This window comes from Salvelinus fontinalis, chromosome 30 (assembly GCF_029448725.1).
Source record: "Salvelinus fontinalis isolate EN_2023a chromosome 30, ASM2944872v1, whole genome shotgun sequence".
NCBI lineage: Eukaryota > Metazoa > Chordata > Actinopteri > Salmoniformes > Salmonidae > Salvelinus > Salvelinus fontinalis.
The window spans coordinates 11,416,048-11,443,050 of NC_074694.1; the positions used below are offsets into that span (position 1 = coordinate 11,416,048).

At 46.6% G+C, this 27,003-nt stretch overlaps 1 protein-coding gene across 2 annotated transcripts in view; it reads left to right on the plus strand.

Annotated features, from left to right (window-relative positions):
• The window catches only part of LOC129828630 (serine/threonine-protein kinase LMTK1-like), a 136,680-nt gene continuing 109,677 nt past the window's right edge, over nucleotides 1-27,003 (plus strand). For both annotated transcript variants that reach the window (XM_055889715.1, XM_055889716.1), the window contains exon 1: nucleotides 1-791. In XM_055889715.1, the coding sequence (XP_055745690.1) occupies nucleotides 698-791 (94 nt within the window). In that variant the 5' untranslated portion in view covers nucleotides 1-697. The remainder of the gene's footprint in view (nucleotides 792-27,003) is intronic.

Consider the following 27,003-nt stretch of genomic DNA (forward strand, 5'->3'; position numbering starts at 1 on the left):
TCAGCTCAGTCAGAAATTATTTTTGGGAATGGAACATTAGCAGGCAAGATGGCGCTCTCGCTGTCAGCACCCGCAAGCGGACAGCTGCCGCTCTTTGCTTGCGCTATTAACGCAACAGCTATGAGAACCTGCCAATAATTAAATGAGATTACGTTATTGATAGTGAATTGTGCTATTAGGCTATTGTTGGTGATATCATCATCAAAGAATTGAGCATTCATCTGAGTTAATATGTGAGGGGTATGATAGCCTACATCAGACCTGTCCGCCGTTTGGTGCAGCAGAGATCGAAGAGAATAGCAGAAATTTAAACACTGTGTGGTAGCCGGTTGATTGCTACGGGTAACGGCACTTACCAGGGACACTTTTGCAGCGACAATCACAGCACATTTTCCACAATTGGACTGCATAGGAAACGGTAAATTGCACGTGAGACTCTGATGGTTGTGTTGCTATGAAGCGACAAGCAATAATAGCATCAAATACAAGCCAACAAAAGGACTTTCTAACATTCTGTCAACATCTGCCTTTTAATCCGAATGTTATTTTTTGCCTGTCAAAAGATGAAGGGGCGCTTTGAAACGCAAAAAACGGGTTTAAATGTGCAAAGAAATGCAGTGTTTCTCTTAACAACTGGCCCATTTATTTGATTAGAAGCTGCAGTGGGCTAGTGTCTCTGCAACATCATTAACCCCACATGGCGAGGAAGATGTTGGCGGCTCTGCTGATGGTCATAATGTCTTCATCATTCTTCGTCCCCGGGTTTGCCCTCAGTTCCCACTTCGACTTAGGTAAGTTCTAACGAAAATATCACGTGATGGAATCAGAATACCAAGTGCCTTTGTATATAATGTTTGTCTTGCTAGGAAAGAGAATCTTGTCAATATGTATATTTTCACCAGGGCCATCGATGCGTGCATTAGTAGGCTTAAATACATAGGAGCTGACAGTCATTTGTGTGTGTAGTTGCAGAGTGTTTATATGTGTGCCTGCGTGAGAGAAACGGAGAGAGCCTTCCCTTGCACCTGTGGGTGAACTTGATTTGTGCATTCAGGGGCGCCACTTTGGTTTTAGAAGTGTGGGGGGGGGGGGGCATAACCTGGCTGGGGTTTTTGGGGTCCTCCCCCAGATTGTTGGTCTAAAGCGCATTTCCTACATTTTTACACAATCCAGTATGCCATCCCTATTTAGAACAAAATGTTAGCTAAAATGCACACAGTCGTCCAGCTAGGTAAGAGATCATTATTACATATGTTTAAGTGGTTAATAAGACTGAACTTGATCAAAGGTAATTCAATAATAAATATTTTAACCAATAGCTTAACAAATGAACAACTCTTGAAAAGATACAAAGTAATTTGATTGGCAGGTAGCCTAGTGGTTAGAGTGTAGAGTGTAGAGGGTGCAGGTATCCTAGTGGTTAGAGCCTAGTGGTTAGAGCCTAGTGGTTAGAGCCTAGTGGTTAGAGCCTAGTGGTTAGAGCCTAGTGGTTAGAGCCTAGTGGTTAGAGCATTGGACTTGTAACTGAAAAGTTGCAAGATCGAATCCCTGAGCTGACAAGGTAAAAATCTGTTGTTCTGCCCCTGAACAAGGCAGTTAACCCACTGTTCCTAGGCCGTCATTGAAAATAAGAATTTGTTCTTAACTGACTTGCCTAGTTAAATAAAGGTAAAATGTAAAAATAATAATAATTAAGAAATCCTCTATATGAACCCCCCTCTCAAATATACATGAATACACAGAAACAGAAAATCCTTCATGTAGTTCATCTAAGACTAAAAGTAGTGTAGATCTTTTTTTACTTGCACACAATATAGCTGGCTCGCCTCGTCCTGCCCCTAGTGGTCCACCACCCTGCAGCGCCCCACCCCGGTCAGCTTTAGGATCTTAGTGAAACAATATATCTGTCTCACCTCGTTCTGTCCCTAGGGGTCCACGGCCCTGCAGCGCCCCAACACACCCCACTCAGCTTTAGGATCTTAGTGAAACATTTCTTATTGGTTTGGGGTGAGTTAGGCCAAGGCCAGAGTGACAAGCCACAGGACGGCAGACCCCCAGGACCAGGACTGAGCAGCCCGGCAGCTAGGGATTACTGAAACCGGGTATCTAACCTGACGTGGGCATGTTTTCAATACAGACTCCACTCAGTCGTACTTAATTCCACAAAAGCCATCCAGACCTTATGAAAGTTGCCAAGTATACCCTTAATCTAGTAATACAGAACTTGACATCGTGGGAGGATAACCAACCTTCCAATTAATGGCAATGCATTTCTCAGCCTCTATAAATGCTTGGTTACACAGTTTCTTCAGATAACAGTCTCCAGTATCAACATCTCCAAGCAATCAAAAACAAGAAGGGAGAATCTGTAGACCTGCTGAGATAAGAAAAACTAACATATTTTGCCATAATTCAGCCAGACTTCACGACCGTAATTATGCCAATATGTCCCTTTTGTGTTTTACACCTCAAGCAGAGGAATGACATTTCAGAGTGCATCTAATTCAGTTTCACTGACATCTAGTACGTTCCATGGCTGGTATTGAACTACAGTCATTTCTGTCTGAGATGATATGAACATGACTGGGTAGTCAAACAGATCTGCATCCATTCATCATCATCAATAGCTTCTACCAGGTCTTCCTCACATTTGTTTTTGAAAAAGCCTCGATCAACCCTTGATACAGTTTGGAAATCAACTTTGGTGGTTTGTCAGACTTGCCTTAAAGTAGCATCCGGCTTGTTCAGACTTTTCTGCACAGAGAGAATAAAACATTTAGAAAAAAACTCTCCTCCGTCACAGATGTCTTCCCTGGCTACCTGACCCTGCTGAGACCCCTGTCACCATCTGATCCTCCTAAAATGAGTCATGACAAAGAATTACCATGGTATACATTTATACATTATATTATCCAAGAATAGAATCAATAGTTCAATAATTGAAATGCCCGTTATTCCCAGATCCCAGACTGTAGCTTTAAACTGCTGTCCTGTAGATACTGTCGGTCTACCCATCAATTCAAGATATTGTTAACATACTGCAAGATTCACCTGAGCTCCGTAGACATGTCTTCCCTGGCTGTCTGACCCTGCTGGGACCCCTGTCACTATCTGATCCTGATTAGACATGATGAGCACGGTGTTGTGTACTGACTGCACTAGAGGGCTGCATTCCCGCGGGATGCCTGAGGGACCTGCGGGTCGGACAGAGATCATTGCTGCGCAGTCGGACAGATGACTTTGAGATGAAAATAGTTTTCTTGTGGAGCGGGGTTGAGAGTTTCAAGTTTCTTCCTGTCCACATCACCAACGAACTACCATGGTCCAAACACACGACTCTACATTTTAATTATCTCTTAAAGAGGAAAGAACCCGTTTGTGAACCATCGAAGAGCTCAAAGGGTTCTTAGAGTCACTATGGTTCCACATAGAACCTTCACCCTTCCCAAAGAACCCTTGAGGAACCCTCTTTGTGTGTGTACACTAAAACCATGAAACGTAAAACATTTATAACCTAAACGTCAGTGTTTAAAACTTAAACAGGCATTTAGTTTTGCCAATAAGTGTTCCCATCCTAAACACAGGTTTTTATTTAACTAGACAGGTCAGTTAATAACAAATTCCTATTTACAATGACGGCCTACCCCAGCCAAACCCTAACCTGGACAACGCTGGGCCAATTGTGCGCCACCCTATGGGACTCCCAATCACAGCCTGTTGTGACACAGCATAGAATGGAACCAGGGTCTGTAGAGACACCTCTAGCACTGAGATGCAGTGCCTTACAGCCCATAATATCAAAGTGGGATAATGTTTTTCAAAATGTTTACAAATTAATAAAAAAATTATAAGCTACAATGTATTGAGCCAATAAGTATTCAAACCCATTGTTAAATAATTTCAAAAGAAAAAAGATTCTCAACAAGTCACATAATAAGTTGCATGGACTCTAATAATAGTGTTTAACATGATTTTTAAATGACTATCTCATCTCTGTACCCCACACATTCAATTAGCTGTATGGTCCCTCAGTTAAGCAGTGAATTCGAAACACAAATTCTACCACAAAGAGCAGGGAGGTTTTCCAATGCCTCGCATAGAAAGGCACCTATTAGTAGATGGGTAAAAATAAAATAAAAAGCAGACATTGAATATCCCTTTGAGCATGGTGAAGTTATTAAATACACTTTGAATGGTGTATCAATACACCCAGTCACTTCAAATATGTCATTTTAGGTGTCCTTTCTAACTCAGTTGCCGGAGAGTAAGGAAACCTCTAAGGGATTTCACTAGGAGGCCAATGGTGACTTTAAAACAGTTACAGAGTTTAATGGCTGTGATAGGAGAAAACTAAGGATGTATCAACAACATTGTAGTTACTCCACAATACTAACCTAATTGACAGAGTGAAAAGAAGAACGCCTGTACAGAATACAAATATTCCAAAACAGGCAGCCTGTTAATTGGCAAAGCAATTAATTTTTTGTCCTAAATTATGTTTGGGACAAATCCAATACAACACATTACTCAGTACCACTCTCCATAATTTCAAGCATAGTGGTTGCTGCATCATGTTATGGGTATGCTTGTAATTGTTAAGGACTGGGGAGTTCTTTATGTTAAAAAATAAATCGAATGGAGCTTAGCACAGGTAACCAATTCCAGTTTATATTTGGCCTTTGCCCTTGAGGTTATTGTCTTGCTGAAAGGTGAATTCATCTCCCAGAATCTGGTGGAAAGCAGACTGAAACAGATTTTCCTCTAGGATTTTGCCAAGAACACATTGAATGTTCCCGAGTGGCTGGGTAACAGTTTTAACTTAAATCTACTTACAAAATCTATGGCAGAAGACCTGAAAATGGTTGTCTAGCAATGATCAACAACCAATTTGACAGAGCTTGAAGAGTTTTGAAAATAATAATGGGCAAATATTGTACAATCCAGGTGTGGAACGCTCTTAGAGACTTACCCAGAAAGACTCACAGCTGTAATCGCTGCCAAACATGCATCTACAAAGTATTGACTCAGGAGTGTGAATACTCACGTAAATTAGATATTTCTGTATTTAATTTATCATAAATGTGCAAAAATGTCAAAAAAGATGTTCACTTTTTCATTATGGGGTATTGTGTGTAGATGAGTGAGAAAAAACATACATTTAATCCATTATGAATTCAGGCTGTATCACAACAAAATGTGACATACGTCGAGGGGTATGATTACTTTCTGAAGGCACTGGATATCTCCTAAGTGTTTAGATTTTAAACACAAATGTTCACTTTCCCATCATCCTGTTTTAAAACGCAGTTCGTTATTAGAAATTGATGTAACTTTCCATGCCTTTTTATTCAGATCAATCTTAGGAATGTCTGTCACCTTGGCTACATTTCAGCACAACTGAACAGGACATTTGTTTCAAGAAGTATTTTCAGTCGTTTGTTGTTACTCAACTATGTTTAAGTTCATTACCGGTAACTATCTGAGTGAAAACGATGTGGGAGGGGCCTCATTATCATATTTCACAGCATGCTTTGTTGCTGGTTGATTTGTAGAATAGTTTGTTTGAATATTTATGTTTCATCATGCATATTGATTGATTCACTTTTTAAAATGTTTTATTATTTTATATTTTTTTATTAACCCTTCCACCACCACCCCTCTTCGGAGGACAAATATCTTCGTTTTTTTTAACAGCTTTTTTGCTACATATACATACATGTTACATACACATTTTACATACGTTGGTACTTTTATATAAAGCAATCACATTACCAATAATACATTACCAATTATAAACTCTTTAATCCCAACCCTCGGCCACTCTTAGCCCATCCCAGCTGTCACCATAGACCACCCTCATTTGGATTCCATGTGCCATATATTTTTCAATTGTGCTGTGATGTTTTACAAAATGTTTGAACCTTTCCACTCATATATTATAAACAGACTGTGAGCTAAAGATGAAAACCTTTCCTACGAGTATTAATATATTATTTATTGACTGACTGTGTTTTTCCAGATCGTCCAACACTGGTATTTATAAGGTTAATTTTAAGTGCATGTTGTGATTTTTTAACCATTCCTGAACATGTGACCAGAACCAAGCTACATAGAGACAATACCAGAATAAATGATCGGTTGATTCTCTCTCTTCTATTTATAATATTATTAACAAATATAATACACATTTTTTATTTTTCCTTAAATAAAGAATGTTTTTTTATTCATCAGAATATTTGAATTTATCCATAACATTTGTTGTATTTTTTTTCTCTCTTTTGCAGAAGTTCTGACATAGCTGACCAATATTGAAGGCTCAATGCCCCTTTTTCTTAAAATGTTAGGATATAACGTGAAAATAATAAATATAATAATGGCTATAGGAAGAAAAATACATATAATAACTATCATGGCACTAGGCGAGACTCAAATGCAGACACAGGAGGCAGATGGTTGGAGTTTAAGATGTGGAAAACAAGATGAACTGGCACAGAGAGACAGGAAACACAGGGATAAATACACTGGCACAGAGAGACAGGAAACACAGGGATAAATACACTGGTACAGAGAGACAGGAAACACAGGGATAAATACACTGGTACAGAGAGACAGGAAACACAGGGATAAATACACTGGCACAGAGAGACAGGAAACACAGGGATAAATACACTGGCACAGAGAGACAGGAAACACAGGGATAAATACACTGGCACAGAGAGACAGGAAACACAGGGATAAATACACTGGCACAGAGAGACAGGAAACACAGGGATAAATACACTGGTACAGAGAGACAGGAAACACAGGGATAAATACACTGGTACAGAGAGACAGGAAACACAGGGATAAATACACTGGTACAGAGAGACAGGAAACACAGGGATAAATACACTGGTACTGAGAGACAGGAAACACAGGGATAAATACACTGGTACAGAGAGACAGGAAACACAGGGATAAATACACTGGCACAGAGAGACAGGAAACACAGGGATAAATACACTGGCACAGAGAGACAGGAAACACAGGGATAAATACACTGGTACAGAGAGACAGGAAACACAGGGATAAATACACTGGTACAGAAAGACAGGAAACACAGGGATAAATACACTGGTACAGAGAGACAGGAAACACAGGGATAAATACAGTGGTACAGAAAGACAGGAAACACAGGGATAAATACACTGGTACAGAGAGACAGGAAACACAGGGATAAATACACTGGGGAAAACAAGTGACATCTGGAGGGGGTGGAGACAATAACGAGGACAGGTGAAACTGATCAGGGTGTGAAAATAACTCATGATCTACAACAATCCTTCAAATGGACCACAACAAAATATGAAGTACTTAGGATGCTTAATAAGTGACAACAAACAACAAATACATAAAGATAACTATTTTCCATTACTCAACAATATGAAAGCAGATCTAATTAAATGGAACAGTCGTTCCCATACATCTTACAGGTAGAATAAACCTCTTCAGAATGGCATGGCTGCCAAAGTTTTTATATATTATTTCCTACCGTAGTCATTATTTTAAGTATACTCGGTCATAACAGACTTTATGTGGGCAAATAAAATGTGTAGATTAAAAAGGAACATTTTATGTCTTCCTAAGTCTGAGGTTGGTTTTAACCTTCCGGACTTGGAATTGTATCAACCCAGGACTTTTACTTGCCAGATATAGTTAAATCCACTAAAGAAGAACAATGGGTACATAGTGAAGATGTGCATGCTCATCCCCAGAGTCTTTTCACGTGTCTATTTTCAAAGGATAAAGCTAAGAACATCAACAACTTTGTAGTTACGAACACTATAACAACATGGAAGAAAATGAAACCTATTCTACAAGAACCAACATCACTCCCTAAAAACACAACCCTATGGAACAATCCTTGGATAACTTTTCACAATTCACCGACTGACCAATGTAGATTTAAACAAAAAATACATGCAACTTAAAATCAATACATTTTCATTTGAAATCTTTTTGGACATCAGAGCAATCTTGAGGGAATTCTATTTGATTTAACCAGGTCAACCCTTAGGCGGCTACCCTGCTAGGTTAAGGGTTAGACTGAGGTAGGAGATAACCCCAACCTGCTAGGTTAAGGGTTAGACTGAGGTAGGAGATAACCCTACCCTGCTAGGTTAAGGGTTAGACTGAGGTAGGAGATAACCCTACCCTGCTAGGTTAAGGGTTAGACTGAGGTAGGTGATAACCCTACCCTGCTGAGTTAAGAGTTAGACTGAGGTAGGAGATAATCCTACCCTGATAGGTTAAGGGTTAGACTGAGGTAGGAGATAACCCTACCCTGCTAGGTTAAGGGTTAGACTGAGGTAGGAGATAACCCTACCCTGCTAGGTTAAGGGTTAGACTGAGGTAGGAGATAACCCTAGCCTGATAGGTTAAGGGTTAGACTGAGGTAGGAGATAACCCCAACCTGCTAGGTTAAGGGTTAGACTGAGGTAGGAGATAACCCCAACCTGCTAGGTTAAGGGTTAGACTGAGGTAGGAGATAACCCTAGCCTACTAGGTTAAGGGTTAGACTGAGGTAGGAGATAACCCTACCTTGCTAGGTTAAGGGTTAGACTGAGGTAGGAGATAACCCTACCCTGCTAGGTTAAGGGTTAGACTGAGGTAGGAGATAACCCCAACCTGCTAGGTTAAGGGTTAGACTGAGGTAGGAGATAACCCTACCCTGCTAGGTTAAGGGTTAGACTGAGGTAGGAGATAACCCCAACCTGCTAGGTTAAGGGTTAGACTGAGGTAGGAGATAACCCTACCCTGCTAGGTTAAGGGTTAGACTGAGGTAGGAGATAACCCTACCCTGCTAGGTTAAGGGTTAGTGGTATGAGATGAAGGTACAGTGGGGCAAAAAAGTATTTAGTCAGCCACCAATTGTGCAAGTTCTCCCACTTAAAAAGATGAGAGAGGCCTGTAATTTTCATCATAGGTACACTTCAACTATGACTGTATTAAAAATTACAGGCCTCTCTTATCTTTTTAAGTGGGAGAACTTGCACAATTGGTGGCTGACTAAATACTTTTTTGCCCCACTGTAGCCTACAGGGGATTTTTTGGAGGAAGCTTATTGGAGGATGTATTGTCTGTAGTAGAGTTATCAGATCAGGCAGAGTAAAAGCAGGAGATTGAATTAATAAATGAATGACCAGCAGCTAAGATTATTTGTGATTTTCTACATGAAAACTTCTTATACTAAATCACCTGTAAGTGTATTGAAGTTCAAGCAAATATTTTAAATGAATACCTTATCTCGCCTCCCAGAACCAAATCAGCTACTCGATTTAGATTTACTCGATTTAACATTATAATGTTAACACTGTCACGGGAGAGAGACTTGTGAATTGTTGGTGCCTGCATTACAGTAGAAAAGGTTTTATTCAATGAAGGAAGTGCTGTTGTTGTTAAACTCAAGTGAGTTTCGTCCCAGATCATTTCCTGTCTTTAGCATTGCCTTCAAGTTGTTCCCATGGTGACCAGGCCTCCCCTTCCTCCTGGCACCTGAGACATGACAAGACCAAGGGCACAATAACTCTAACGCAACAATAACAAGAATTGAGTCTTCTCAAGAAACCTTGCTTCCTCTTGGAGCTCACAATTCCAAGTGGTTGTGGCTGTGTTGATGGCATGTGAATTGATTTGGTCCATGGATGTTCAGCTGTGTTTAGCAATGTTAGCAGGAGATGTGCAGTATGGCCTATATTGGCCATCTCTCTCTGGAGATGTGAAATGAATGACACAGTGAAAATAAGTTTCAGTTGTTTTTCACATTCTCGCTCTCCATTCTCTCTCCATTCCTTCTCTCTCCATTCTCTCTCCATTCTCTCTCTCTCTCTCCATTCCTTCTCTCCATTCCCTCTCTCCATTCCCTTTCTCTCCATTCCCTTTCTCTCCATTCCCTCTCTATCCATTCCCTCTCTCCATCCCCTCTCTCCATTCTCTCTCCATTCTCTCTCTCTCTCTCTCTCCATTCCTTCTCTCCATTCCCTCTCTCCATTCCCTCTCTCTCCTTTCCCTCTCTCTCCATTCCCTCTCTCTCCATTCCCTCTCTCCATTCTCTCCATTCTCTCCATTCTCTCTCTCCATTTTCTCTCCATTCTCTCTCTCCATTCTCTCTCTCCATTCTCTCTCTCCATTCTCTCTCCATTCCCTCTCTCTCCATTCTCTCCATTCTCTCTCTCCATTCTCTCTCTCCATTCTCTCTCATTATCTCTCTCACCATTCTCTCTCTTTGTTTGTCTTGTCATCACTGGTACTGTCCTATAGGTGGAAGGTGGAAGGTGGAAGGAAGAGAGAGAGAAGGGAGGATAGATGAAGGGAAAGAAGAGAGAGGGGAAGATAGATGAAGGAAGAGAGAGAGAGGGGAAGATAGATGAAGGGAAAGAAGCGAGAGAGGGGAAGATAGATGAAGGAAGAGAGAGAGAGGGGAAGATAGATGAAGGGAAAGAAGAGAGAGGGGAAGATAGATGAAGGAAGAGAGAGAGAGGGGAAGATAGATGAAGGGAAAGAAGAGGGGAAGATAGATGAAGGGAAGAAGAGAGAGGGGAAGATAGATGAAGGAAGAGAGAGAGGGGAAGATAGATGAAGGAAGAGAGAGAGAAGGGAGGATAGATGAAGGGAAAGAAGAGAGAGGGGAAGATAGATGAAGGAAGAGAGAGAGAGGGGAAGATAGATGAAGGGAAAGAAGCGAGAGAGGGGAAGATAGATGAAGGAAGAGAGAGAGAGGGGAAGATAGATGAAGGGAAAGAAGAGAGAGGGGAAGATAGATGAAGGAAGAGAGAGAGAGGGGAAGATAGATGAAGGGAAAGAAGAGGGGAAGATAGATGAAGGGAAGAAGAGAGAGGGGAAGATAGATGAAGGAAGAGAGAGAGGGGAAGATAGATGAAGGAAGAGAGAGAGGGGAAGATAGATGAAGGGAAAGAAGAGAGAGGGGAAGATAGATGAAGGAAGAGAGAGAGAGGGGAAGATAGATGAAGGGAAAGAAGAGAGAGAGGGGAAGATAGATGAAGGAAGAGAGAGAGGGGAATATAGATGAAGGGAAAGAAGTGAGCGAGGGAAGATAGATAAAGGGAAAGAGGGATTGAGTCTGCCCTCCCTCTTCCCTTGTCCTGTGCTGTAACGTTACAGTTACATTTCCTGGCTTGGCGCTGTGGAGGGTTGATGACATCATGCTTTGAGTGAGCAGCAGCAGCAGGAAGCAAAGGTTGATGGGGGGTTTTCTGACAGTTTTGGCAGGCGTCCCAGACAATCCTCCAGGTTTTCCATTTCACATTTGTCAGTGACCGGTCGGATGGAGGAGAGACGGCAACAGAAGCAGGGTGTTTAAGCTGGTTCTTACACCCCAGCTGGACATCTCTCTCTCTGGGCAGGCAGTGGCTGAGGCACCTGGGTCCCCACAGAGACAGGAAGTAGAGGTCTAGGTAAGAGCGATGGGGATGGGGTTGACAGTCTGCTCTCTTGTCAGAGACGTAACACTAGAGCCATCTGAAGAGGCATATTGGTGGAGAGGAAGCAGCCCTGTTAGGGTTAGGTTGTTCTGTTATCTAAGGCTCCGACTGACCAGAGAAGGGCACTATTTCTATTACATGTATTTGAAATATGTATTTACATTTCTTCTGAGTATTTCGTAATTTGGTATTACACTGGGCTGAAAACTACACTCCAATGTATTTTGTAACAAAACACTTTTGAGAGCCCGTCATTTGTTCTTTCAAAATACAAAATACTTTTCTATACCTTTTCTTTATAGTGGTCCACCATTTTGTGTCCCCCTTTCACCCTGTATTGGTATCAGAAGTCTGATGGCACTATGGTGTGATAAGAGCATTTGCTATATTAACTAAATATAAATGGATACTGTATGTAAAAATGGACAACTGCAAAGCATGCTGAGTATTATTCTAATGACCACTGCCCCGAAACATGGTTTTGTCTAGAAGGGATACAACTTTTGTCAAAATTGACTTTACTGATCAGGTTTAGGAGTTATTATGCAGCAGGTTAGAATAATTAATCTAGCAGGTTAGGAGAATTAAAGGTTAAAAGGTTAAAATGAATCCCATCTAGACGTGACCCTAAAACAGGCCAATAATACTACCCAGTGTGCTTTGCAGTTCCGTTTGGGATTTTCATATATATACATTTAGATGTTGGTCATTTAGCAGGCACTCTTATCCAGAGTTTATTTTGATACGTTGATCTTTATGGTATTCTGTAATTGTATTTTGCAACTTTTGGCTATCCCGGTCACTGACTGTAACCCAGTTGTTTGTTATGAAGGACAGGACAGTAGAGGAGAGGAGTCACCAGACAGGACAGTAGTCACCAGACAGGACAGTAGTCACCGGACAGGACAGAAGTCACCGGACAGGACAGAAGTCCCCGGACAGGACAGTAGTCACCGGACTAGTCACCGGACAGGACAGAAGTCACCGGACAGGACAGTAGTCACCGGACTAGTCACCGGACAGGACAGTAGTCACCAGACAGGACAGTAGTCACCAGACAGGACAGAAGTCACCAGACAGGACAGAAGTCCCCGGATAGGACAGTAGTCACCAGACAGGACAGTAGTCACCAGACAGGACAGAAGTCCCCGGACAGGACAGTAGTCACCGGACTAGTCACCGGACAGGACAGTAGTCACCGGACAGGACAGTAGTCACCGGACAGGACAGTAGTCACCGGACAGGACAGTAGTCACCGGACAGGACAGTAGTCACCGGACAGGAGGGGAGGGGAGAGGAGTCAAAGGACAGGGGTGGCAGAGGAAATGAAAGAGGAGAGGAATCACTGGATAGGGGTGGAGGAGGAGAGGAGAGGGGAGAGGAGAGAGGAGAGGAGAGAGGAGATGAATCACTGGATAGGGGTGGAGGAGGAGAGGAGAGGGGAGAGGATCGAGGAGAGAGGAGAGGAATCACTGGATAGGGGTGGAGGAGGAGAGGAGAGACGAGAGGAGAGGAGAGAGAAGATGAATCACTGGATGGGACAGGGGAGGGGAGGAGCAGTATCATTGGACTTTGGTAAACAAACTGTACTAGCTACTGTCTATTGATGTGGTAATGATTTGACTGGAAGAGAAAGGACATTGTATTAGTAATGTCAGAACATTGTAGTAAATAGATAATGTCATGGCATTGACAAGCTTTTCATGTTGCAGTAAGTGTACTGCTCGTTCATGTTATTTACATGGATACTGGTCTTAAACTATATCTGTAAGCATACCATAGTTAAACACAGCAACATCTGTTGTTGACATGTCTATTGAGTGACATCACCACTGATTTCTCGATTACCCTTGGGGGATTTCAAGTATATAGTGTTGACTAACTCATTTGACATGTTTCAAGCTGCAGGATTTGTTGTGCTTTAATCCCAAAACCACTCTCTGTTTAACAACCGAAAGTGTTTCAAGAGAGGTTGCTGCAATGATGCTTCAGATTGCTAACTGCCTGAGCGCTCTGTGGGGGGCCCTATGCTGTGTGTGTGTGTGTGTGTGTGTGTGTCTGTGTGTGTGTGTGTGTGTGTGTGTGTGTGTGTGTGTGTGTGTGTGTGTGTGTGTGTGTGTGTGTGTGTGTGTGTGTGTGTGTGTGTGTGTGTGTGTGTGTGTGTGTGTATAACAGAGGCGTGGGATGGTAAAATAAATTGGAGAATAATCCATTGAGATAGCAGGAAAACCATTCAATTTCACATTCATGTCCCAGGTGAAGAGAACAGATTTGAATCATTATAGCCTAATTAACATTACTCTATTAGATTCACATTATTATCTGATACGCAGGTCCTTTATCTCTCTCCCACATCAACAGTAGCACAAGTGTACAGAACCAGCCAACGCTCTGTGGAGAAGGATAGGAGAGAGACAGAGAGGCACCTTGCTTTTACGCCTTGAAGAAACCCAGTGATTCACAAGCGTGTTAAAACAGGAGTGTTAAAACAGGAGTGTTAAAACAGGAGTGTCAAAACAGGAGTGTCAAAACAGGAGTGTCAAAACAGGAGTGTCAAAACAGGAGTGTTAAAACAGGAGTGTCAAAACAGGAGTGTCAAAACAGGAGTGTCAAAACAGGAGTGTCAAAACAGGAGTGTCAAAACAGGAGTGTTAAAGCAGGAGTGTTAAAGCAGGAGTGTTAAAACAGTAGTGTCAAAACAGGAGTGTCAAAACAGGAGTGTCAAAACAGGAGTGTTAAAGCAGGAGTGTTAAAACAGTAGTGTCAAAACAGGAGTGTCAAAACAGGAGTGTCAAAACAGGAGTGTTAAAACAGGAGTGTTAAAACAGGAGTGTCAAAACAGGAGTGTTAAAACAGGAGAATTTGCTTTTGCTTCCTTTATATTTTAGATGTGTCTGAAATAGTGGAGTGTGCTTTAAAACCGTAATCGGACAGTTTTGTTTTATCATGTTATGAGGGTAGATTATCAAAATGTAGCATCTCACAGTCAGATTTGTGATGGGAACGGGCTATTTTTAAGAGGCTTTTAAAGAGGGCTTAGGGAAAACATTGCGAGAGCGAGAGAGAGAGAGAGAGAGAGAGAGAGAGAGAGAGAGAGAGAGAGAGAGAGAGAGAGAGAGAGAGAGAGAGAGAGAGAGAGAGAGAGAGAGAGAGAGAGAGAGAGAGAGATAGAGAGAGAGAGAGAGAGAGAGAGAGAGGATAGCTGTAGCTAGCGCCCTGACCCACAAATAGACAGTGTGTGTTAGCCTTGGTTGTGTTTAGGACAAGCCATGTCATCCAGATTTTTTGGTTTCTGTTATAACTAGCAGCAACCAGTGTGGACTGCAGAGGTGTTTTTACCTCAACTGACTTTGTGTTTCTTGTTTTATCTCCCTAATCTCCTAAATGATTGCCTCTGTTGGTAGCATTTAGCCTCACAGTGGCAGTAGGTGTACTGTCGATAGCACCTAGCAAAACAGTCACAGGTTGCAATACTGTTGATAGCACCACAGGAGCACAGTCCTAACATGGGACAGACTGCTCATATCACTGGTACCCTGGAGCCATGGCGTATTACCACACTGCTGCTTCAGCCCTGTGGAATTGGATGGACGGTAGAACACGGTGGAGGCTAGGTCTTATCAGTCCGAAGGACGGCTAACTGCAACTTTCACAGCATTACAACAGGAGCATGTCAACGAGTCACCTGTGTTGAGCTGGTGAGTTGATGTCAAGCATGTCTTTCACATATCCCTCTGCTGGTTGACACTGATGATATGGTAAATATAGCTTGTGTGTGTGACAGGGCTGACAGGGAGTGCTGGGCTCCACCTGTGTTGGTATTTCAGCACCATGGACAGCTGCATGCAGTAGAAACAGCTAGGGGGGCAGTCAATGGAGAGACATTCAAACTGCTCTGCTTCATGTTTCAATAGATTTAACTGGAGAACATTTAAGAATACATGTTCCTGCTGAGATACTCTGTTTCCTCTATAAACAACAATAACAACAAAAAAACGTAAAGACAAAGCGACTTCAACAACAAGATGGCCTCCAGAGAAGATGGCCTCCAGAGAAGATGGCCTCCAGAGAAGATGGCCTCCAGAGAAGATGGCCTCCAGAGAAGATGGCCTCCAGAGAAGATGGCCTCCAGAGAAGATGGCCTCCAGCCGATTGTTTTTTTGTTCTTTTATTTGCATTGTTTGTAACTTATTTTTTAACTTATTTTGTACATGACCGCGACGAGCCCGACGCGAAGGATACACTGCTTCCTTGGGAACAGGCCCCGATCCCCGTGATCTGCATGAAGAGGAGGTGGAGAAAGAGGGCCCGAAGGTCAGGCTGCCTTCTGAGAATTCGTAGGCGATCTAATAAACCCCCACTTCCCTCCATTCTGCTAGCAAACGTGCAATCTTTGGACAATAAAATCGACGAGTTATGTGGAAGATTAAACTACCACGGGACATTAAAAACTGTAACATCTTATGTTTCACGGAGTTGTGGCTGAACGACGACAATATCAACATACAGCTGGCTGGTTATACGATGTACCGGCAGGATAGAACAGCGGCGTCTGGTAAGACAAGGGGCGGCGGTGTACGATATCTAAGGAAGTCTCGGGCTATTGCTCGCCTGAGGTAGAGTATCTCGTAATAAGCTGTAGACCACACTACCTACCGGGAGAGTCTGTAATCTTTGTAGCTGTTTAAATACCACCACAGTCAGAGGCTGGCACTAAGACAGCATTGAATGAGCTGTACTCTGCCATAAGCAAACAAGAAAACGTTCACCCAGAGGCGGTGCGCCTAGTAGCCGGGGACTTTAATGCAGGGAAACTTAAATCAGTTTTACCTAATTTCTTTCAGCATGTTAAATGTGCAACCAGGGGGAAAATAACTCTGGACCACCTATACTCCACACACAGAGACGAATACAAAGCTCTCCCTCGCCCTCCATTTGGCAAATCTGACCATAATTCTATTCTCCTGATTCCTGCTTACAAGCAAAAATTAAAGCAGGAAGCACCAGTGTCTAGATCAACAAAAAAGTTGTCAGATGAAGCAGATGCTAAGCTACAGGACTGTTTTGCAAGCACAGACTGGAATATGTCGTCCCCACAGTGACCGTAGGTACATACCCCAACCAGAAGCCATGGATTACAGGCAGCATCCACACTGATCTAAAGGCTAGAGCTGCCGCTTTCAAGGAGCGGGACTCTAACCCGGAAGCTTAAGAAATCCCGATATGCCCTCCGACGAACCATCAAGCAGGCAAAGCTTCAATACAGGGCTAAGATCGAATCGTACTACACCGGCTCTGACGCTCGTCGGATGTGGCAGGGCTTGCAAACCATTACAGACTACAAAGGGAAACACGTCCGAGAGCTGCCCAGTGACACGAGCCTACCAGACAAGCTAAATTACTTCTATGCTTGTTTCGAGGCAAATAACTCTGAAACATGCATGAAAGCACCAGCTGTTCCGGAAGACTGTGTGATCACGCTCTCTGCAGCCGATGTGAGTACGACCTTTAAACAGGTCAACATTCACAAGGCCGCAGGGCCAGACAGATTACCAGGAAGTGTACTGTGAGCATGCACTGACCAACTGGCAAGTGTCTTCACTGACATTTTCAACCTCTCCCTGTCCGAGTCTGGAATACCAACATGTTTGAAGCAGACCACCATAGTCCCTGTGCCCAAGAACACAAAGGAAACCTGCCTAAATGACTATCAACCCGTAGCACTCACGTCTGTAGCCATGAAGTGCTTTGAAAGGCTGGTCATGGCTCACATCAACACCATTATCTCAGAAACCCTAGACCCACTCTGACTACAGCTCAGTGTTCAAATCAAATCAAATTTATTTTTATAGCCCTTCTTACATCAGCTGATATCTCAAAGTGCTGTACAGAAACCCAGCCTAAATCCCCAAACAGCAAGCAATGCAGGTGTAGAAGCACGGTGGTTAGGAAAAACTCCCTAGAAAGGCCAAAACCTAGGAAGAAACCAAGAGAGGAACCAGGCTATGAGGGGTGGCCAGTCCTCTTCTGGCTGTACAGGGTGGAGATTATAACAGAACATGGCCAAGATGTTCAAATGTTCATAAATGACCAGCATGGTCAAATAATAATAGCGGCACGGCCAGGTGGACTGGGGACAGCAAGAAGTCATCATGCCAGGTAGTCCTAAGGCATGGTCCTAGGGCTCAGGTCCTCCGAGAGAGAGAGAGAAAGAGAGAAAGAGAAAATCAGAGAGAGCATACTTAAATTCACACAGGACACCGGATAAGACAGGAGAAGTACTCCAGATATAACAGACTGACCCTAGCCCCCCGACACATAAACTACTGCAGCATAAATACTGGAGGCTGAGACAGGAGGTGTCAGGAGGGGTCAGGAGACACTATGGTGTTCAACACCATAGTACCCTCAAAGCTCATCTATAAGTTAAGGACCCTGGGACTAAACACCTCCCTCTGCGACTGGATCCTGGACTTCCTTACGGGCCGCCCCCAGGTGGTAAGGGTAGGTAACAACACATCTGCCATGCTGATCCTCAACACAGGGGCCCCTCAGGGGTGCGTGCTCAGTCCCCTCCTGTACTCCCTGTTCACTCATGACTGCATGGCCAGGCACTACTCCAACACCATCATTACATTTGCTGATGACACAACAGTGGTAGGCCTGATCACCAACAACGACAAGCCAGGACAACAACCTCTCCCTCAACGTGATCAAGACAAAGGAGATGATTGTGGACTTCAGGAAAAAGAGGACCGAGCACGCCCCCATTCTCATCGACGGGGCTGTAGTGGAGCAGGTTGAGAGCTTCAAGTTCCTTGGTGTCCACATCACCAACAAACTAACATGGTCCAAGCACACCAAGACAGTCGTGAAGAGGGCACAACCAAACCTATGCCCCCTCAGGAGCCTAAAAAGATTTGGCATGGGTCATCAGCTCCTCAAAAGGTTCTACAGCTGCACCATCGAGAGCATTCTGACTGGTTGCATCACTGCCTGGTACGGCAACTGCTCGGCATCCGACCGCAAGGCACTACAGAGGGTAGTGCGAACTACCCAGTACATCACTGGGGCCAAGCTTCCTGCCATCCAGGACCTCTATACTAGGTGGTGTCAAGAGGAAAGCCCTAAAAATTGTCAAAGACTCCAGCTACCCTAGTCATAAACTGTTCTTTCTGCTACCGCACGGCCAGCGGTACCGGAGCGCCAAGTCTAGGTCCAATAGGCTTCTAAACAGCTTCTACCCCCAAGCCATAAGACTCCTGAACATCTAATCAAATGGCAACCCAGACTATTTGCACTGCCCCCCCCCTCTCACTCCCTCTTTTCACCACTGCTAATCTCTGTAGGTCATCTATGCATATTGACTTCAATAATTCTACCTACATGTACATGCTACCTCAACTAACCGGTGCCCCTCCACATTGACTCTGTACCGTTACCTCCCTCTATATAGCCTCCACATTGACTCTGTACTGGTACCTCCCTCTATATAGACTCCACATTGACTCTGTACTGGTACCTCCCTGTATATAGTCTCCACATTGACTCTGTATTGGTACCTCCCTCTATATAGCCTCCACATTGACTCTGTACTGGTACCTCCCTGTATATAGTCTCCAAATTGACTCTGTACTGGTACCTCCCTCTATATAGCCTCCACATTGACTCTGTACTGGTACCTCCCTCTATATAGCCTCCACATTGACTCTGTACCGGTACCTCCCTGTATATAGTCTCCACATTGACTCTGTATTGGTACCTCCCTCTATATAGCCTCCACATTGACTCTGTACCGGTACCTCCCTGTACATAGTCTCCACATTGACTCTGTACCGGTACCTCCCTGTATATAGTCTCCACATTGACTCTGTATTGGTACCTCCCTGTATATAGCCTCCACATTGACTCTGTACCGGTACCTCCCTGTATATAGTCTCCACATTGACTCTGTACCGGTACCTCCCTGTATATAGTCTCCACATTGACTCTGTACCGGTACCTCCCTGTATATAGTCTCCACATTGACTCTGTACCGGTACCTCCCTGTATATAGTCTCCACATTGACTCTGTACCGGTACCTCCCTGTATATAGTCTCCACATTGACTCTGTACCGGTACCTCCCTGTATATAGTCTCCACATTGACTCTGTACCGGTACCTCACAGTATATAGTCTCTCTATTGTTATTTCACTGCTGCTCTTTAATTACTTGTTACTTTTACCTCTCATTTTTATCTGTATTTTTTTTAAACTGCATTGTTGGTAAGGGGCTCCTAAGTAAGCATTTCACTGTAAGGTCTACATCTGAGGTATTCGGGGGCATGTGACTAATAACATTTGATTTGATTTGAACAGCTCAAAATGGCTTCCAGGTTTCAGTCACAGTGTAATGTCTGCTCCGCGGTGTACTGAACCTCCTTTGGTATAAAACAATGTGTGGGCTTCTCAAATGAAACACAATACATTAAAGCAGCCCATTATATTCTACCCTGTCCATGGGAATTACAGAGGGGTCTCTGGAATAATGTAATTTTCTGATGCATTTAAATCTCCCAGCCAGCCTGAGGGGCCTGGCCATTAACAATATGTAGTTTGTATCCCAAATGGCACCCTATTCCCCATATAGTGCAGTATTTTTGCCCAGGGCTCATAGGGAATAGGGTACAATTTGGGATGCTGCCATTGATTGTCTCACAGACAGAGGTAGAATTGACTTCCAGTGTGTTCTGATGTAGTCTCTGTTTTGCAGACTGAACACTAGAGCCTGACAAACAGTAGATCATCATTAGAGTGGACAAGACACGACAGAACATTACACTGATTGACTGACTAGTATCACAAGATTAGATCAATATATATCATTGCTTCTTTCTCTCTCAGCTTCTATTTATTTATATTTGTTTCCTTTCTCTCTCTCTCTCTCTCTCTCTCTCTTTCTCTTTCTCTCTTTCTCAATTCAATTCAATTTAAGGGCTTTATTGGCATGGGAAACATGTTTACATAATAAACAAAAGTGAAATAAACAATTAACAAATTAACAGTAAACATTACAAAAGAATAAAGACATTTCAAATGTCATATTATGTGCAAATATGGCCATACATTTGGCAGCTCAGTTTCCACCTCATTTTGTGGGTGCACAGAGGGGGGAGGGGGGGGGGGGGGTGCCCCCCTCTCCCTCTGTCTCCATCTCCCCCCACCCCCTCTGTCTCCATCTCATCTCTCCCTCTGTCTCCATCTCCCCCCACCCCCTCTGTCTCCATCTCCCCCCACCCCCTCTGTCTCCATCTCCCCCCACCCCCTCTGTCTCCATCTCACCTCTCCCTCTGTCTCCATCTCCCCCACCCCCTCTGTCTCCATCTCCCCCACCCCCTCTGTCTCCATCTCCCCCACCCCCTCTGTCTCCATCTCCCCCACCCCCTCTGTCTCCATCTCCCCCCACCCCCTCTGTCTCCATCTCCCCCTCTCCCTCTGTCTCCATCTCCCCCACCCCCTCTGTCTCCATCTCCCCCCACCCCCTCTGTCTCCATCTCCCCCACCCCCTCTGTCTCCATCTCCCCCCACCCCCTCTGTCTCCATCTCACCTCTCCCTCTGTCTCCATCTCCCCCCACCACCTCTGTCTCCATCTCCCCCCACCCCCTCTGTCTCCATCTCCCCCCACCCCCTCTGTCTCCATCTCCCCCCACCCCCTCTGTCTCCATCTCCCCCCACCCCCTCTGTCTCCATCTCCCCCACCCCCTCTGTCTCCATCTCCCCCCACCCCCTCTGTCTCCATCTCCCCCCACCCCCTCTGTCTCCATCTCCCCCCACCCCCTCTGTCTCCATCTCCCCCACCCCCTCTGTCTCCATCTCCCCCCACCCCCTCTGTCTCCATCTCCCCCCACCCCCTCTGTCTCCATCTCCCCCACCCCCTCTGTCTCCATCTCCCCCCACCCCCTCTGTCTCCATCTCCCCCCACCCCCTCTGTCTCCATCTCCCCCCACCCCCTCTGTCTCCATCTCCCCCCACCCCCTCTGTCTCCATCTCCCCCACCCCCTCTGTCTCCATCTCCCCCACCCCCTCTGTCTCCATCTCCCCCACCCCCTCTGTCTCCATCTCCCCCACCCCCTCTGTCTCCATCTCCCCCACCCCCTCTGTCTCCATCTCCCCCACCCCCTCTGTCTCCATCTCCCCCACTCCCTCTGTCTCCATCTCCCCCCACCCCCTCTGTCTCCATCTCCCCCCACCCCCTCTGTCTCCATCTCCCCCTCTCGCTCTGTCTCCATCTCCCCCCACCCCCTCTGTCTCCATCTCCCCCCACCCCCTCTGTCTCCATCTCCCCCACTCCCTCTGTCTCCATCTCCCCCACTCCCTCTGTCTCCATCTCCCCCCACCCCCTCTGTCTCCATCTCCCCCCACCCCCTCTGTCTCCATCTCCCCCACCCCCTCTGTCTCCATCTCCCCCACCCCCTCTGTCTCCATCTCCCCCACCCCCTCTGTCTCCATCTCCCCCACCCCCTCTGTCTCCATCTCCCCCCACCCCCTCTGTCTCCATCTCCCCCACCCCCTCTGTCTCCATCGCCCCACCCCCTCTGTCTCCATCTCCCCCCACCCCCTCTGTCTCCATCTCCCCCACCCCCTCTGTCTCCATCTCCCCACCCCCTCTGTCTCCATCTCCCCCCACCCCCTCTGTCTCCATCTCCCCCACCTCCTCTGTCTCCATCTCACCTCTCCCTCTGTCTCCATCTCACCTCTCCTTCTGTCTCCATCTCCCCCCACTCCCTCTGTCTCCATCTCCCCCCACCCCCTCTGTCTCCATCTCCCCCCACTCCCTCTGTCTCCATCTCCCCCCACCCCCCTCTGTCTCCACCCCCCCCACCCCTCTGTCTCCATCTCCCCCACCCCCTCTGTCTCCATCCCCCCCCACCCCCTCTGTCTCCATCTCCCCACCCCCTCTGTCTCCATCTCCCCCCACCCCCTCTGTCTCCATCTCCCCCTCTCCCTCTGTCTCCATCTCCCCCCACCCCCTCTGTCTCCATCTCCCCCCACCCCCTCTGTCTCCATCTCCCCCACTCCCTCTGTCTCCATCTCCCCCCACCCCCTCTGTCTCCATCTCCCCCACTCCCTCTGTCTCCATCTCCCCCCACCCCCTCTGTCTCCATCTCACCTCTCCCTCTGTCTCCATCTCCCCCCACTCCCTCTGTCTCCATCTCCCCCCACCCCCTCTGTCTCCATCTCCCCCCACCCCCTCTGTCTCCATCTCTCCCCACCCCCTCTGTCTCCATCTCCCCCCACCCCCTCTGTCTCCATCTCCCCCTCTCGCTCTGTCTCCATCTCCCCCCACCCCCTCTGTCTCCATCTCCCCCCACCCCCTCTGTCTCCATCTCCCCCCACCCCCTCTGTCTCCATCTCCCCCACTCCCTCTGTCTCCATCTCCCCCACTCCCTCTGTCTCCATCTCCCCCCACCCCCTCTGTCTCCATCTCCCCCCACCCCCTCTGTCTCCATCTCCCCCACCCCCTCTGTCTCCATCTCCCCCACCCCCTCTGTCTCCATCTCCCCCACCCCCTCTGTCTCCATCTCCCCCACCCCCTCTGTCTCCATCTCCCCCCACCCCCTCTGTCTCCATCTCCCCCACCCCCTCTGTCTCCATCGCCCCACCCCCTCTGTCTCCATCTCCCCCCACCCCCTCTGTCTCCATCTTCCCCACCCCCTCTGTCTCCATCTCCCCACCCCCTCTGTCTCCATCTCCCCCCACCCCCTCTGTCTCCATCTCCCCCACCCCCTCTGTCTCCATCTCACCTCTCCCTCTGTCTCCATCTCACCTCTCCTTCTGTCTCCATCTCCCCCCACTCCCTCTGTCTCCATCTCTCCCCACCCCCTCTGTCTCCATCTCCCCCACCCCCTCTGTCTCCACCCCCCCCCACCCCCTCTGTCTCCATCTCCCCACCCCCTCTGTCTCCATCTCCCCCCACCCCCTCTGTCTCCATCTCCCCCTCTCCCTCTGTCTCCATCTCCCCCCACCCCCTCTGTCTCCATCTCCCCCCACCCCCTCTGTCTCCATCTCCCCCACTCCCTCTGTCTCCATCTCCCCCCACCCCCTCTGTCTCCATCTCCCCCACTCCCTCTGTCTCCATCTCCCCCCACCCCCTCTGTCTCCATCTCACCTCTCCCTCTGTCTCCATCTCCCCCCACTCCCTCTGTCTCCATCTCCCCCCACCCCCTCTGTCTCCATCTCCCCCCACCCCCTCTGTCTCCATCTCTCCCCACCCCCTCTGTCTCCATCTCTCCCCACCCCCTCTGTCTCCATCTCTCCCCACCCCCTCTGTCTCCATTTGTCAGCCAGGGCTCAGTGTGATTCTGTCAACCAGGGCTCAGTGTGATTCTGTCAGCCAGGGCTCAGTGTGATTCTGTCAGCCAGGGCTCAGTGTGATTCTGTCAGCCAGGGCTCAATGTGATTCTGTCAACCAGGGCTCAGTGTGATTCTGTCAGCCAGGGCTCAGTGGGATTCTGTCAGCCAGGGCTCAGTTGGATTATTTCAGCCACGGTTCAGAGGTTAAGTGGCTGAGACTGAGGCTGAGACTGAGGCGGAGACTGAGGCTGAGTCAGACTGAGCCTGAGACAGGCTGAGGCTAAAACAGGCTGAGGCTGAGACTGAGGCTGAGCTGAGTCTGAGGCTGAGACAGACTGAGCCTGAGACAGAGACAGGCTGAGGCTGAAACTGAGACTGAGATAGACTGAAACTGAGGCTGAGGCTGAGACTGAGACTGAGACAGAGACAGGCTGAGACTGAAACTGGGGCTGAGACTGAAACTGAGGCTGAGACAGGCTGAGTCTGAGGCTGAGGCTGAGGCTGAGGCTGTGACAGGCTGAGACTGAGACTGAAACTGAGGCTGAGGCTGAGACTGAGACTGAGACTGAGACTGAGACAGAGACAGGCTGAGACTGAAACTGAGGCTGAGGCTGAGACTGAGACTGAGACTGAGACAGAGACAGGCTGAGACTGAAACTGGGGCTGAGACTGAAACTGAGGCTGAGACTGAGACAGAGACAGAGACAGGCTGAGACTGAAACTGGGGCTGAGACTGAAACTGAGGCTGAGACAGGCTGAGTCTGAGGCTGAGGCTGAGGCTGAGGCTGTGACAGGCTGAGACTGAGGCTGAGACTGAGGCTGAGACTGAGACTGAGGCTGAGGCTGTGACTGAGGCTGAGGCTGAGGCTGTAACTGAGGCTGAGACAGGCTCCCCCGAGGTCATTCTCTTGAGTACGGAGAGTGTGTAGAACGCATAAAAAATACACTTGAGAAGCACTCGCACCCCCCCTCCTGTGTTACCTCCAGCTGCGTCTCTCCTCTCCCCACTCCTGTGTTACCTCCAGCTGCGTCTCTCCTCTCCCCCTCCTGTGTTACCTCCAGCTGCGTCTCCCCACTCCCCCTCCTGTGTTACCTCCAGCTGCGTTTCCCCACTCCCCCTCCTGTGTTACCTCCAGCTGCGTCTCTCCACTCCCCCTCCTGTGTTACCTCCAGCTGCGTCTCCCCTCTCCCTCTCCTGTGTTACCTCCAGCTGCGTCTCTCCTCTCCCCCTCCTGTGTTACCTCCAGCTGCGTCTCCCCACTCCCCACTCCTGTGTTACCTCCAGCTGCGTCTCCCCACTCCCCCTCCAGTGTTACCTCCAGCTGCGTCTCACCACTCCCCACTCCTGTGTTACCTCCAGCTGCGTCTCCCCACTCCCCCTCCTGTGTTACCTCCAGCTGCGTCTCACCACTCCCCCTCCTGTGTTACCTCCAGCTGCGTCGCTACTCTCCCCCTCCTGTGTTACCTCCAGCTGCGTCTCCCCACTCCCCATTCTGTGTTACCTCCAGCTGCATCTCCCCATTCACTGAACCTTCTTCCAGCCAGACGAAAAAATATATGCACAAATCAAACGTTTTACTTCATAATTATCAGCTAGATATATGTGATTTGCAGTAATCTAGCTAGTCAGCTAGTTACACAGGCAAAGATGACCTAAAACTAATGTTACGTAAGGTAGCTAGTTAGACTTTTCTACTTATTATGGGCTTTGTGCGTAATTGTTTTAACGTGTTTGCGTCATATTTCCATGCATACTTTCCTTCAGAATATGTACCAACGCAGTACATATTCGAGAAGTTCCATCCGTGTGCCATTTCACATACTTTGATTTGGATTCATACTCTGACAATCCCATGCTCCAATTTGCGTGCTCGGAGAACGGTAGTAGGCATTTTGAGAAACACCTTGAGAAAGGCTGAGGTACCATAATGGGTAGAGAAGACACAACGCACAGAGAGAAGAATACAGAAATGTGGCCTACTCTTCAGGGAGAATGGGGCGGACCACTGTCGGCATGTGAGAGGGTGAATGAACATTGACCAGTGGGGTGGCCTTGAAGGTCAGTGTCACGAGGTCTATAAGGTCAGTGTCATTTGACCTGTCGTCACGAAGATGACGGAAGGCGTGTCAGAGCCGTAGACGTTCCCTCACAGTGGTGGCCATGGTAACGCTGATTTCTCAGTTTCTCAGAATCAACCGCCTCATTGAAAAATATTACATTCAGAAGGAAGAGGTAGGAGCCTGTGATTGGCTGTTAAAGGTATCTGCTTGTTAAAGCGCTCATTGTTCTGATTTGCCATAGCATAATGACACGTGTGTCTTTTGCATTTGAGGTCATTATGGTGTGTGTGTGTGTGTGTGTTGTTCATTTTATCAGCCATGGAAGGGGATATGGTGTGTGTGTGTGTGTGTGTTCAAGGTTTCTGCTTTGTTCTCTTTGTTCTCTAAGCTCTGATTGGCTGTAGTATAATAATGACACGTGTGTGTGCTTTCCATGTGACCTTGCTCGAAGTGTGTGTTCAGGGGTGAGGATACGGAGGCTAAGTATGTGTGTGCGAGCGTGTGTGTGCGAGTGGTGTGTGTGTGTGTGCTTCACAGGAGGCTGGTGAGGGGAGGATGGCTCATAATAATGGTTGGAATGGAGTTAAATCAAACAGATGGAAACCATGTGTTTGATACCATTCCATGAATTCCATTACAGCCATTACTATGAGCCGTCCTCCCCAATTAGGGTGCCTTTGGTGTGCTTCTGCGAGCATATGTGTGTGTGTGTTTGTCATGTATTTATTATTTTATTAGGATCCCCGTTGGCTGTTGGTATTCTATTAGGATCCCCATTGGCTGTTGGTATTTTATTAGGATCCCCATTGAATGTTGGTATTCTATTAGGATCCCCATTGGCCGTTGGTATTCTATTAGGATCCCCATTGGCTGTTGGTATTCTATTAGGATCCCCCTTGGCTGTTGGTATTTTATTAGGATCCCCATTGGCTGTTGTTATTTTATTAGGATCTCCGTTAGCTGTTGGTATTCTATTAGGATCCCCATTGGCTGTTGGTATTCTATTAGGATCCCCATTGGCTGTTGGTATTTTATTAGGATCCCCATTGGCTGTTGGTATTCTATTAGGATCCCCATTGGCTGTTGGTATTTTATTAGGATCTCCGTTAGCTGTTGGTATTCTATTA